This window comes from Macaca mulatta, chromosome 20 (genome assembly GCF_049350105.2).
Source record: "Macaca mulatta isolate MMU2019108-1 chromosome 20, T2T-MMU8v2.0, whole genome shotgun sequence".
Taxonomy (NCBI): Eukaryota; Metazoa; Chordata; class Mammalia; order Primates; family Cercopithecidae; genus Macaca; species Macaca mulatta.
The window spans coordinates 23015001-23029965 of NC_133425.1; the positions used below are offsets into that span (position 1 = coordinate 23015001).

The window sequence follows — 14965 nt, forward strand, 5'->3', positions numbered from 1 at the left end:
AATTTTTGTATTTTCAGTAGAGATGGGCTTTCACCATGTTGGCCAGGATGGTCTCAATCTCTTGACCCTCATGATCCATCTGCCTCAGCCTCCCAAAGTGCTGGGATTACAGGCATGAGCCACTGCACCCGGCCAACTTTATTTATTTATTTTTTTTGAGATGGAGTCTTGCTCTGTTGCCCAGGAGTGCAGTAGTACGATCTTGGCTCACTGCAACGTCCACCTCCTGGGTTCAAGCGACTCTCCTGCCTCAGCCTCCTGAGTAGCTAGGACTAAAGGCGCGTGCCATCACACCCAGCTAATTTCTGTATTTTTAGTAGAGATGGGGTTTCACCATGTTGGCCAGGCTGGTTTCAAACTCCTGACCTCAGGGTGTCCACCTGCCTCAGCCTCCCAAAGTGCTGGGGTTACTTGGGTGAACCACTGCGCCCGGCAAACCAGAGACTTTAGAGCAAGGCCTCAATGTGCCTCTCTCTACCCACAAAGTTACCTCCTCTTACAGTTCAGGGGCCCCCATCTCCCTGCTACCACAGACACTAGAACATACTTTGTGTGGATTGTCAAGCAGCAGCATCTGAGATATCACAGCTGGAGGCATCAAAGGACTGAATGCAGGAAGCTTGGAGCTGGATGCCGGCTGCAGCTTCACTCTCATTGACTATGGGGGAAGAAAACCAACATGTAACTCATTCCTAACCACAGCTTCCAGGATGAAGATCAGGTGAGGGGGAGCTGGACCTCCCCAACACCCCTCCAAGAGGAAATGGCCCTCTTAGACGTGGTACCCCGAGGCACCTATGGGAGCCCAAGCAGACAGACTCCCACTAATTGTTAAAAGGATCTAAGAGGCCTTTCCTTCCACATACAGAATGGATCTGGAGTTGTGTGGTCAATAACTGGCATCTGAGAAGCAGCATCAACAGCCAGGGCACATTTTAGGTTGAATTCTAACTGCTTCTCACTAGCTCTGTGACCTTGAGTAAAATATTTAATTTCTGAGCCTTGGGTTAACTTATACAACAGGTAGTAGCAGAACATTCCCTACAGGACTACCATGAGAAGTAGAGACTGCATGTCATATTTTTGTCTGTCTTGAATCTTTTCCTTTCAGGACGGGCCCCTTCCCCTGTGACTGTGGGGTGCCTGTTAAGCAGTAGGGCCCCACTTCCTTTGAAAAGGGCTGGATATGTTATCTCACATTGGCCAAGTGCCTCATATCCCAGGACACAAGTTCCTGGTCCAAGGTATGGAAGTAACACCAACAAGGCCAATCAGAGCCCTTTCCTGGGTAATCAGTATACATGCTTCATGCCTGGTGAGAGTTTCTGAGATAAAGAGGGTTAAGGACCATGCAACCCTGGAGCTGTGGGTAGCCACTTTCCTGCTTTGTGGAGAAACTGTCAGAATGGAGACAAAGAAAAGCAGAGTCAAGAGATACAGACAGACTCTAGAGGCATCGTTTAAGAACCTATCTGGATCCACTCATATCTGACGCCAGATATTCAGGAATCCCCAGTCAGGTAAGCCATTACATTCCCACTTTATCTTCAGTTAGTTTGAGTGAAGATTCTTTCCTTGACACTCGACAGATAAGTCCCAGCAAAGAACTTGGCACTCAAAAATGACAGCCATTACTGAGAAATCCACAACAGATGACTCACCTTTGGCACAGCCACCTGAAACATGATATCCCAGACAGGCTGGGGAGCCGTGCTCATCATGGTCAACAGCAGCACCTGTACCTCTGGGTGCCCAGGGGCTCCCGTCTGGGAGAAGTGGAGCAGAATTCTGAATCCGTTCCGGTCATACACGATGAGAGGTGGAAGGCTGCCTGGTAGAGAGGGCACGAGCAGAAGGGTTAACACCACTACAAAACCCCCCAGACAGCCAGGCTGGAAAGAGATATACATGTTATCCCCAGATGCTACTGCTTCTCCATGCAGAACATGTCCAGGACTGAATTTCTCTGCACTACAATAATCCAAGTCCCCATGACTCCAGCTGGACTCCTATGACCCTCCAAACTGACCTCTCCCCACCATTCAACCATCAGACACACCACCAGTTATTCAAAAATCACATTTTTTGGCCGGGCGTGGTGGCTCAAGCCTGTAATCCCAGCACTCTGGGAGGCCGAGACAGGCGGATCACAAGGTCAGGAGATCGAGACCATCCTGGCTAACATGGTGAAACCCCATCTCTACTAAAAAATGCAAAAAAAGTAGCTGGGCGAGGCAGCGGGCGCCTGTAGTCCCAGCTACTTGGGAGGCTGAGGCAGGAGAATGGCGTAAACCCAGGAGGCAGAGCTTGCAGTGAGCTGAGATCCGGCCACTGCACTCCAGCCTGGGCGACAGAGCGAGACTCCATCTCAAAAAAAAAAAAAAAAAATCACATTTTTGAGGAAGATATGATCATGATTAAAATCATGCATGAACACTATAGAAAACAGAAAATGATCAGCCAGGCGTGGGGGCTCATGCCTGTAATCCCAGCACTTTGGGAGGCCGAGGAGGGTGGATCACTTGAGGCTAAGAGTTCGTGACCAGCCTGGACAACATGGCAAAACCCCATCTCTACTAAAAATACAAAAATTAGCTGGGCATGGTGGTGCACGCCTGTAATCTCAGCCATCTGAGAGGCTGAGGCACGAAAATCACTTGAACTCGGGAGGCGGAGGTTGCAGTGAGCCGAGATTGCACCACTGCACTCTAGCCTGGGTGACAGAGCAAGACTATCTCACAAACGAAAAAACAAACAAAAAAACCACATACACACACACAATCATAAAAAAATAAAATAAATGCTCTTTTTTATGAGATGGACTTTCACTTTTGTTGCCCAGGCTGGAGTGCAACGGCATGATCTTGGCTCACCACAACCTCCGCCTCCCAGGTTCAAATGATTCTCCTACTTCAGCCTCCAGAGTAGCTAGGAATGCGCCACCATGCCCAGCTAGTTTTATGTGTTTTTAGTAGAGATAGGGTTTCTCCATGTTGGTCAGGCTGGGGGAGGTCAGGCTTCAAACTCCCAACCTCAGGTGATCCGCCCACCTCGGCCTCCCAAAGTGCTGGGATTACAGGCATGAGCCACCGCGCCCAGCCAATGCACTCTTAATTCTACCCAGAAATAAGCACTTATTTCCTTCTAGTCTCTTTTGTGTGACTACAAACACACGCACATGCTCACACACACACACCACCTTATATTTAATTGTACAAAACCGTAGAAACCAAATCACCTCAAATTAGTAAGTTTAATAGCATTCCAATGGAAATTCTAAAGATACTTTTAATTTAGCTCAGGAGTGACTCTAATGTTTATTTGAGGGGGGAAAACTATGTAAGACCAATAAATTTAATAAGGGGGGCAGGGCTATAGCAAATACACAGATAAAATTACAATTCAAGTAAAGTGGCATAAAACAGAACATGCAGAACAGATCTAAATGAGACTGTAACATAACATATCCTTCAAAAATCAGGGCTGGCTCAATGAATGGCACTCAGACTGCTTAATCAGCTGGGAAAACGCTTTAATATCAAAATATACATTACTAAAATATAGCTTAGATCTGGGTATGGTGTCTCATGCCTGTAATCACAGCTACTCAGGTGGCTGAGATGAGAAAATTGCTTGAGGTCAGGAGTTCAAGACCAGCCTGGGCAATATAGTGAGATCTGCCTCCCATCCCCAAAAAGACAATAAAAATTTGCTGGGTATGGTGGTGCATGCCTGTCATGCTAGCTACCTGGGAGTCTGAGGCAGGAGGATTGCTTGAGCCCAAGAGGAATTTGAGGCTGCAGTGTGGTATAGACTTATAAAATAACAGTAAATAGAGTAACATTCTGTACACACTGTGGTATAAAATTATTAAGAACTGTGTATGTACAAATATATGTACATGATAAGACAAGAAGAAAATCTATCAAGACATGAACAGAATTTCCATCTCTGGCTGATAATGGTATAGATGATTTTACTTTTCTAGTACATCTTTTTTTTTTTTTGAGACAGAGTCTTCTTTGTTGCTCACATTGAAGCACAGTGGCACGATCTCAGCTCACTGCAACCTCTGCCGTCTGGGTTCAGGTGATTCTCCTGACTCAGGCTCCTGAGTAGCTGGGGATTACAGGTGCATACTACCACACCCAGCTAATTTTTGTATTTCTAGGGTTTCACCATTTTGGCCAGGCTGGTCTCAAACTCCTGACCTCAAGTGATCTGCCTGCCTCGTCCTCCCAAAGTGCTGGCATTACAGGCGTGAGCCACTGAGTCCAGCCTATTCTATCTTTAATAAAACTCTACATTTTGAACATGTATTTTTAACTTTTTTACTTTTTAAAGTTTGCTTTGTAATAATTTCAGACTTATAAGAAGTTATAAAACTAATACAAAAATTTCTATATACCCTTCATGTAGCTTCCCCAGATGTTAACATCGTAACTACAGTACAATTATTGAATTCAGAAAATTAACACTGAACATGTATTATTTCTTAAATCAAAAATCAATAAAGAAATGTGCAAAGAGCTCCCACTGTTTACCAACTCTGTTTATTTACAAATTTGTCTGCCTGGCTTTCAGGGCTCTCTGCAATCTAACCTCATCACAAAGAGCCATAGGAGGGCTCTGTGCTAAAGAGCCCAGGCCCTGGAACAGATGACCTGAGTTGTGTCCTGCTGTGCATACTACGGTCTCTGCGCTAGTATGCACCTTGATTAGCTGAGCCTTCCATTTCCTTCCCTTTGTAACATAGGTAATATCCACTTTTCTGCTTTAATGAGGATCCCTAGAGAAGGATTATCACTAGACAAATTCTTCCACTCATTTGAATTCTACCTCTTGCCAGTCATTTCAGGCCACATTAAACATTCCCTTCTTGAATCCCAAATCAATGAACATTATGTGCCTAAAGGCTTGCCCATATCCTTGACAGTGTCAATACTAAGGAAGGCTAAGAAAATTAGCTAAAAGACAAAGAAGCAAACTTTTTTTTTTTTTGGGAGATGGAGTCTCACTTTGTCACTCAGGCTAGAGTGTGGTGGCATGATCTTGGCTCACTGCAACCTCCACCTCCTGGGTTCAAGCAATTCTCCTGCCTCAGCCTCCCAAGTAGCTGGGACTACAGGCATGCACCACCACGCCCAGCTAATGTTTGTATTTTCTGTAGAGACAGGGCTTCATTATGTTGGCCAGGCTGGTCTCAAACTCCTGGCCTCAAGTGATCACCTGCCTTAGCCTCCCCATTTTTTTCTTCCCCCCACCAAATAGAGACAAGGCTATCTTGCCCAGGCGGGTCTCAAACTCCTGGCCTCAAGTGATCCTCCCACCTCAGCCTCCCAAAGTGCTGGGATTACAGGCATGAGTCACCATACCTGGCCACAACCTCTTACTTTTTGCCCTCATGCAAAATCTCTCCCATTCATCAACCAAATTTAAGGGCTACCTCTACCAAACTGGAGTGGAAAAAGCTGGGAGTCTAATAGATTCCCAGGAAAAAAAAAAGGTGGGGAGCAAAATTGTACTTACTGGGCTTAACAGACTCCAAAGGGACAAACACTTGAGCCAGAGGTGTATTCTGTGAAGATGGGGAAGGAGCCAACGGGCCAGCCTCCCAGGACCAACCTGGAGAGGACTTAGTACCTGGGGGCACTTCCTTGGGGACACTTTTCTGCGAAACATAATTCCTACAAAGAAATAAAAAATATCAAAGACTAGCAAAAATTGTAGCGATTTCCTGGAATTTAGGCTTATTACAGAACAAGGGAAAAAAATCACACACACACACACACACACACACACACACACACACAGAACAAGGGAAAAAAATCACACACACACACACAAAGTTAGATGTTATATGCCTTTTTTTTTTTTTCTTTTTTTTTTTTGATGATACAGTGTCTTGCTCTGTTGCCCAGGCTGGAGTGTAGTGGAACTGCCTCGGCTCACGGCAACCTCTGCCTCCCAGGCTCAAGCGATTCTCCTGCCTCAGCCTCCTGAGTAACTGGGATTACAGGCACCTGCCACCACGCCCGGCTAATTTTTGTACTTTTATTAGAGACAGGGTTTCACCACATTGGCCGTGCTGGTCTTGAATCTTGATCTCAGGTGATTCGCCCACCTCGGCCTCCCAAAGTACTGGGATTACAGGTGTGAGCTAATATACCAGATGTTACATGACTTTTGTCAAGTAATCAAACTCATACCTCAGCTTCCTCATCTGTTAAATGGAAAAAACAAAAGTAATTTACCTTGTAGGGCTGTTACAAGATTCAAACGAGACAATGTGTGAAAAGCACTTAGAGGCTGGGTGCGGTGGCTCATGCCTGTAATCTCAGCACTCTGGGAGGCTGAGGCAGGTGGGTCATTTGAGGTCAGGAGTTCAAGACCAGCCTGGCCGACATGGTGAAACCCAGTTTCTACTAAAAGTACAAAAATTAAAAAAAAAAAAAATTAAAAATTAGCCAGGTGGTGGTGGCGCATGCTTGTGGTGAGCTGAGATCATACCACTGCACTCCAGCCTGGGCAACAGAGCGAGACTCCGTCTCAGGAAAAAAAGAAAAAGAAAGAAAGAAAAGCACTTAAAATGTCCACACATAATAAGAACCCAATAACCTAGAGCCTTTGTTATGAGGGCTGTTCATGTTGTACTTGTCAGGCAGTCCCTGACAGTAAGTAGCTCAGGCAGGTTGTTTTCCAGGTGTGATCACAGAGGGACGTAAGCCAGGCAGATGATACACAAATTAAACCAGCTACTATCCACTCCATGATTTTGTCCATTTGGGACACAAACTGAAAACATTTTAGAAAACTAAAGTCCCGCGAGAAGAAATAACCCACCCTGCCCAAGTGGCTGAAAAAAAGAAGACTGCAAGAAATGACCTCTGGGCGGCAAATGGGAATGAACTCCCAGGACATCCCACTTCTGCCAGAGCCAGGCGGTTTCTATCAGGAACATAGGCACTTTCAGGCTGTTTGGGTGAAGGTAAGCTGCACTTTTCCAGAGACAAAGGGACAGGATCTATGAAAATGTTGTTACGTTCACACCTTAGAGAACCTCTCCCGGCCGGGCGCGGTGGCTCAAGCCTATAATCCCAGCACTTTGGGAGGCCGAGACGGGCGGATCACGAGGTCAGGAGATAGAGACCATCCTGGCTGACAGGGTGAAACCCCGTCTCTACTAAAAAATACAAAAAAAACTTAGCCGGGCGCGGTGGCAGGCGCCTGTAGTCCCAGCTACTCGGGAGGCTGAGGCAGGAGAATGGCGGGAACCCGGGAGGCGGAGCTTGCAGTGAACTGAGATCCGGCCACTGCACTCCAGCCTGGGCGACATAGCGAGACTCCGTCTCAAAAAAAAAAAAAAAAAAAGAGAACCTCTCCCTTCAGGGATCTGTACTATAAGGCACTCCCCTAAGCATCTCCAAACTGGAAATTATGTAAATGTGCACAAAAGGGAAATGATCAAATACATCCATGCAATGAATTATAATGTAGCTATTAAGAAGACTGAGGCATATTTATAGAAACTGATATGAAATGCATCACAGATAATGATATGAAAAGGTCATGCTGGAGTGCAGTTTGTAAATTAAAATCCTGTTTGTGGCCGGGCGCGGTGGCTCAAGCCTATAATCCCAGCACTTTGGGAGGCCGAGACAGGCGGATCACGAGGTCAGGAGATCGAGACCATTCTGGCTAACACGGTGAAACCCCGTCTCTACTAAAAAATACAAAAAATTAGCCAGGCGTGGTGGCGGGCGCCTGTAGTCCCAGCTACTCAGGAGGCTGAGGCAGGAGAATGGCGTAAACCCGGGAGGCGGAGCTTGAAGTGATCTGAGATCCGGCCACTGCACTCCAGCCTGGGCGACAGAGCAAGACTCCGTCTCAAAAAAAAAAAAAAAAAAAATCCTGTTTGTGCAACAAGCCACAAGAATGCACCACTACTTGTACAGAAAAAAAGCAAAGAAGGAACATTCAACCTTGTTTTTAGGGAGTGGTACTTTGCACTTTGTTGTATATTTCTCTATGGATCAAATTTTACTTAACTTCAATTACATGGTTATTAGAAGGGAAAACAAAAACAAACAGCAAAAACCTCATGTTCTATTATTCCTAGTCCTTAAATAAACCCCCTTTCAGATGTCTTGGCCAAAGCAGGTATTTTCCAACGACTTAGGAAAGGAAGTAAAATGAGAAAAGGGAAGCAGCATATTAAACTTTTGTTGAGACAGGGTCTCACTCTGCTGTCCAGGCTGGAATGCAGTGGCATGGTAATGGCTCACTGCAGCCTCGACTTTCCGGGCTCAAGTCATCCTCCCACCTCAGCCTCCTGAGGAGCTGGGACTACAGGCATGAGCTACTACGCCTGGCTAATTTTTGTGTTTTTTGTAGAGATGGGGTTTTGCCATATATCCCAGGCTAGTCTTGAACTCCAGGGCTCAAGCGATCCACCTGCCTTGGCCTCCCAAAGAGCTGGGATTACAGGTATGATATGGTTTGGCTGTGTCCCCACCTAAATCTCATCTTGAATTGTAGCATCCACAATTCCCACATGTCGTGGCAGGGACCCTGTAGGAGAGAACTGAATCATGGGTGCAGTTTCCCCACACTGTTCTCATGGTAGTGAGTCTCATGAGATCTGACAGTTTTATAAGGGGAAACCCTTTTTCATTTGGCTCTCATTCTCTCTTGTCTGCTGCCACATAAGACATGCCTTTTGGCTGAGTGCAGTGGCTCACGCCTGTAATCCCAGCACTTTGGGAGGCAGAGGCAGGCAGATTATGAGGTCAGGAGATCAAGACCATCCTGGCCAACATGGTGAAACCCCATCTTTACTAAAAAAACACAAAAAATTAACCAGGTGTGGTGGCATACGCCTTAATCCCAGCTACTCAGGAGGCTGAGGCAAGAGAATTGCTTGAACCCGGGAGGCAGAGGTGGCAGTGAGCTGAGATTGCACCACTGCACTCCACCTAGGGTGACAGAGCGAGACTCTGTCTCAAAAAAAAAAAAAAAAGAAAGAAAACATGCCTTTTGCCTTCCACCATGATTGGGAGGCCTCCTCAGCCATGTGAAACTATGAGTCCATTAAACCTCTTTTTTTTTTTTTTTTTTTGAGACGGAGTCTCGCTCTGTTGCCCAGGCTGGAGTGCAGTGGCTGGATCTCAGCTCACTGCAAGCTCCGCCTCCTGGGTTTACGCCATTCTCCCGCCTCAGCCTCCCGAGTAGCTGGGACTACAGGTGCCGCCACCTCGCCCGGCTAGTTTTTTGTATTTTTTAGTAGAGATGGGGTTTCACCGTGTTAGCCAGGATGGTCTTGATCTCCTGACCTCGTGATCCGCCCGTCTCGGCCTCCCAAAGTGCTGGGATTACAGGCTTGAGCCACCGCGCCCGGCTTGTTTTTAAATTACACAGTCTCGGGTATGTCTTTATCAGCAGTGTGAAAACGAACTCATACAAGGCATGAGCCACCGCACCTGGCCTAAACTTTCAATAGAAAGATGATTCTCAGCCAGGCAGACGGATCACCTGAGGTCAGGAGTTTGAGATCAGCCTGGCCAACATGGTGAAATCCCATCTCTACTAAAACTTAAAAAAAAATTAGCTGGGCATGGTGGCATGTGCCTGTAATCCCAGTTACTCGGGAGGCTGAGGCAGGAGAAACACTTGAACTCAGGAGGTAAAGGTTGTAATGAGCCCAGATTGTGCCACTGCACTCTAGCCTGGGCAATAGAGCGAGACCCTGTCTCAAAAAAAAAAGAAAGATGTTTCTCCAGGGCGAGAGGCTGTCTTAGAGCACCATTCTTTGGCCCTTGTCCCATGAGAAGGAACTGCACTCAGGAGCCACACTCTCCCACTCCCCTTGCCCAGAAGACTCACAGAGGGCCTGGAGCTGGCTGTGGTGAGAGGAGGTCCAACAAATTCCTGTCTGCAGAAGGGTTCTGAACGCCACCGCCTGGCAGTGTGCTGGAGGAGGGATTCCTCTTTTCCTCACAGCAATTCTGACCAGCAACCTGTCAAATCAGGAATGGCTAAAGTAAGACCAGGGTATGAGTGACCATCAGCCACAGTAAAACCAAGGCACAGCTCTCCTGAACCCACCCAAGCTGCTGTGGCCCAGGCTGGTGACATCTCTTGGGGCAAGAGGGGAAAGAAAGGGCAAGATCACACTCGGCTCCTGGGCAGACCTCCAGGAAGCAGGAGTCTGGTGTAACCTGTCTCCCCTGGGGTACCAGCCAGACAGTATGGGTGAGGAAGAGGCTTTGGACCTCCAAGGCCATGATTCCACCGGGACAGTGTAGGAGCACCTCTCCGCTCGCCAGGCAGTGCTGCCTCACAAGGGCAGGTCTGAGACCCTCCCCTTCTCTCTCTGGGCCCTGGGAAGAGCATCCTCACCGTGCCTGTAACAGGAGCATCACTGATTCCTGTAAGAAAGGAGTGGAGTGAGATGCATAACATTAACTCCACCTGCTTCAAGATGGTGATTAATGCCACACCCACCCTTTCTAGGACATCCAGAAAGTCTAGACAAATAAGCAACTTACTGAAGGTCATGCGACTCATCCATGGCCAATCTGTGACTAATATGCAAGGGGGACCCGCTCAACTGCCCAGAACACCTGATTCCCTCGGCAGCAGGTATGTGCTCCCTGAGGGAACCAGCTCACTCCCCTACTCACAACCACCTTGATTCCCTCAGCAGCAGGTATGTGCTTCCTGAGGGGACCAGCTCACTCTCCTCACAACCATCCTGACTCCTTCAGCAGCAGACACGTGTTCCCCGAGGGTCCAGCTCACTCCCCTACTCACACTCATCCTGACTCGCTCAGTAGCAGACACGTGCTTCCTGAGGGGACCAACTCACTCCCCTACTCACTCCCTCAGCAGCAGGTACGTGTCCCCAGAGGGAACCAGCTCATTCTTCCTATTCACAACCATCTCAACCCCCTCAGCAGCAGGCACGTGCTCCGCGAAGGGAACCAGCTTGCTTCCCTACTGGCACCCATCCTATGCCTGCTCCCCACAAGGACCTGCCCTCACCCAAGGCTGCCAGGTCTTGATGAAGCAAAGATGGTGCCACAGTCCCCGCCTGCGCAGGTCCATTGTCCACCTCCAAGTCAATCAGGGGGCAGGTCTTCATGCAGCCTGTTGGATTCTGAAAGACTAGAAAGCCCAGGGTTAGGAAGAGAAATCAGTTGGATATGAGAGCAAAGTCTCCATATAAATCCAATCAGCTTCCCTCAGGCCACCTCCTAATCAAATGGTAATGCCCTTCCTGCCCTTCCAAGAACCTTCCACTCAGGTGAGTGTCCTGACACACAAGCTGAGCTGGCATCCAGGACAATAGGGAGCCAAGGTCTGCCTTCCTACCCCAGGGATCACAGGCCATCATGCAAAGGTCCCATCACCCTGGAGGAGAGCAGATTCGGCCTTCTCCAGCTCAGGCCATTCCGAGGCTTCTGACCACAGGTGATCAAAATCACTTGCAGTGCTTGAAAGACGCAGACCTCCAGGCCCAGCTCCAAGCAGTCTTGATTTAGAAGGTCCAAGCCAGGGACCTAAGCAGTGGCAGTTCAACCAGTGCTCCAGGTGATTCTGATACAGCTGACCTGGCACTAGGAACCACTGAGGAAGACCATTTCTTTTGTCTCTAGCTCCCATATGCAAGCATTTATGAGAATTCAAACCCAGGCACAGCTTAGCCATCTGCTTCCGTGTGTAGTCAAAGCTGGGGTCCAGCCCGGCAACCAGCTCATGACGATTCCTGTGGCTGGGCATGGCAACATGAAACCCGCTTTCACAGGAAGGGGAACAAAGGGCGAGTTCTCTCATTTCTATTCCTTAACCCAGACTATGTTTAGGACCCATTTTTTTTTTTTTTTTTCTGGGAATTGCAGGTTGCCCTGACGCAGAAGGCAAGGAGAGGCTTTCAAACATACCTCTGGAGACAGGGATGTCTCCCACTGAGCTGGTCACTCTGTTTCCAAAGGTGACCCGGCCCTCCATCACCTGTTTGTACAGCAGAACTCCTTGGGTGAGGAGGTCATTTGCCTGGAGAATTTCCGCTGAAGAATGAGGGAAGAATCAGAACCCCCTGGTTTGGTGACCAACAATCTCAATCCTTTCTAAGCGTTTCCATAAAACAGCCTTCATATGGCTCGACTATGTTCATATGGCTCCAGCCCCTAGATTGTGTCATCGGACCCTATCAGGCCTAGTCAGTTAACCCGAGTCCTAACATGTTAATAGTTCTCAATGCAGAAGGAAGCAAATCTGTTTACCTTCTACACCTGTACTGTCCAGAGTACTGGCCAGCAGTAAGCACTCAAATTAAGGCCCTTTAAATAACAAACTTTTAACTTTAACTCAGAACCTGTTGGCTGGGCGCAGTGGCTCAGGCCTGCAATCCCAGCACTTTGGGAGGCTGAGGTGGGCGGATCACCTGAGGTCAGGAGTTCAAGACCATCCTGGCCAACATGGTGAAACCCAGTTTCTACTAAAAATACAAAAAGTTAGCCGGGCGTGGTGGCAGGTGCCTGTAATCCCAACTATTCGGGAGGCTGAGGTGGGAGAATTGCTTGAACCCAGGAGAGGGAGGTTGCAGCGAGCTGAGATCACGTCATTGCACTCCAGCCGGGGCAACAAGAGCGAAACTCTATTTCAAGAAAAAAAGAAATATCAGAAACAGAAACATTAACAGCATCATGGGGGATGCGACGAGCAGAACTGAGACTGAGAATACTCTCAATTCAGAGGGCCTATTTTCATGCAAGGAGAAAAGGCTGTGCGTGGTGATTCATGCCTGTAATCCCAGCACTTTGGGAAGCCAAGGCGGGCAAATCACTTGAGCCCAGGAGTTTGAGACCAGCCTGGCCAACATGGCAAAACTCCATCTCTACGAAAAGTACAAAAATTAGCCAGGTATGGTGGTGCGCAACTGTAGTTCCAGCTACTCAGGAGGCTGAGGCATGAGAACTGCTTGAACCCAGGAGATAGAGGCTGTAGAGGCTGCAGTGAACTGAGATCACGCCATTGGACTCCAGCCTGAGCAACAGAGTGAGACTGTCTCAAAAAAACGAAAAAGGATTGCAGAGGGCATGCACATGCTATCCACTAAGAGAGACTAAAGAAATATAAACCAATTATACAGTATGGCTTTTCTTTTGCGTCTGATTTAGAACAATTTTTTTTTAAGTTAGCAAGAGATGATTAAGGAGAAATTTTATCAGGGAAATCTGAACACTGACTGAATCTTTGATTATTTTGAAATGTCCAGAGGCTGGGGATTGTGGCTTACGCCTGTAAGACCAGCACTTTGGGAGGCCACGGCAGGCAGATCACTAGAGGCCAGCAGTTTGAAACCAGCCTGGCCAAATTGGTGAAACGTCATCTCTACAAAAATACAAAAATTAGCCAGGTATGATGGTGGTTGCCTGTAATCCCAGCTACTTGGGAGGCTGAGGCAGGTGAATGGCTTGAACCCGGGAGGTGGAGGTTGCAGTGAACCAAGATTACACCACTGCACTCCAGCCTGGACGATAGAATGAGACTCCATCTAAAAAAAAAATTAAAAGAAAAAGGAATGTCTAGAATTTGCTTCAAAACAGACTAGGGAATGGGTGGGTACAAAAAGAGGTACAGATGAAACAAGATTTGAAAAATCAGCTATGAGCTGGTAATTATTAAAGATGAGTGAAGAATACATAGGATTTATTTTACTATTCCCGTCTCTCATGTTTTGAGATTTTCCATAATAAAGAGTTAAATTTTTTTTTTAGTAACTGTGGACAATTTTTCACGTCCCTACGGATGTCCCTTCCATTTCCAATCGGCCAGGCTCTCTTAGGTGACCTACCTGGCCCCTGAAGGTACAAAAGCTGGTGATCCCTTTGAGACACCACCCACAGCTGTTTCTCTGGCCCCTGAGATTGATCAGCTTTTCCTGAAGCCTCCAGAGGGATCTTTCTTCTACCTCTCACACCCCAATCTCCATGGTCAATTTCCACCCCTTTTCAGGCTTTAGACCTGCTGCTGATTTCTTACTGAAGCCTGGATCCTGCTGGAAGTCAGTTCTGAGGCAACTCAAGCCACACCCTACCTAAGCACAAGCTCCACGGAACATCAAGTCCACTCTGTCTTGTTCCTGGCACAGCAGCGTGACAGGAGGGACCGAATCTGTCTTGCACCCGTGCTGCTAGCTACACCCAAAGAAAGAAAACTTACCCAGTGCATCATCGTCATCAGTGGTGTCACTCGCCAGCCGGAACAGCGTGGGCCGCAGCTTTTCACACCTCTCATACACAACCTGAAAGAGCACAACGTGGTTCATGACACATGCCCAGGCACCCCACAACGCCCCCCTTCAGGGCCCCAGGAACCTCTGATCAGGCAGGTGGCAGTGTCTGGGGCTTCAGGAGGCCTCCTGTTGGTCCTGACTTCGAGAGCGCAGGTTTGAAGTAACATGGCAGAGTTTCAGAAAACGATTACAGGCTACAAGTGTATGATTTTTGAAAATAAAAGAATCTGACTGGGCAGGGTGGCTCACATCTGTAATCCCAGCACTTTGGGGGACTGAGGTGGGCAGATCACCTGAGGTCAGGAGTTCAAGACCAGCCTGGCCAACATGGTGAAACCCTGTCTCTACTAAAAATACAAAAGTTAGTGGGTGCCTGTAATCCCAGCTACTCAGGAGGCTTTCTCTTAGGAATTTGGAAAGACAGTAGTTCATTTCTGCTAATCTTATGAAGTGGAAGGAGTTATGTGGGGATTGGATCTCCTGTGCAGAGAAACATTTAAAAAAAAAAAAAAACTGGAATGCAGAGGGAGATGGCTGAAACAGACCTGCAGAAGGAGGTGGAGAACAGAGCTCCAAGAGAGAACAAGAGCATGGCTGCCTCAAACCTGCCACAGAAAGGCTGTGGTTTCTTTTTGATTGTTTGTTTGTTTTTGAGATGGAGTTTCG

At 47.6% G+C, this 14965-nt stretch overlaps 1 protein-coding gene across 9 annotated transcripts in view; it reads right to left on the minus strand.

Moving 5' to 3' along the window:
* The window catches only part of GGA2 (golgi associated, gamma adaptin ear containing, ARF binding protein 2), a 44690-nt gene that overhangs the window by 2251 nt on the left and 27474 nt on the right, over positions 1 to 14965 (minus strand). For 5 of the 9 annotated variants that reach the window (XM_015125797.3, XM_077986563.1, XM_077986561.1 and 2 more), the window contains 8 exons: positions 14227 to 14308; positions 11943 to 12068; positions 11044 to 11166; positions 10399 to 10427; positions 9883 to 10016; positions 5530 to 5687; positions 1662 to 1831; positions 548 to 658 (listed from right to left, as the gene is read on the minus strand). In XM_015125797.3, coding sequence (XP_014981283.1) covers positions 548 to 658; positions 1662 to 1831; positions 5530 to 5687; positions 9883 to 10016; positions 10399 to 10427; positions 11044 to 11166; positions 11943 to 12068; positions 14227 to 14308 — 933 coding nt within the window. Of the gene's footprint in view, positions 1 to 547; positions 659 to 1661; positions 1832 to 5529; positions 5688 to 9882; positions 10017 to 10398; positions 10428 to 11005; positions 11167 to 11942; positions 12069 to 14226; positions 14309 to 14965 lie in introns of all 9 variants that reach the window. The other 4 variants (XM_077986556.1, XM_077986560.1, XM_077986559.1 and 1 more) reach the window with 1 other exon arrangement.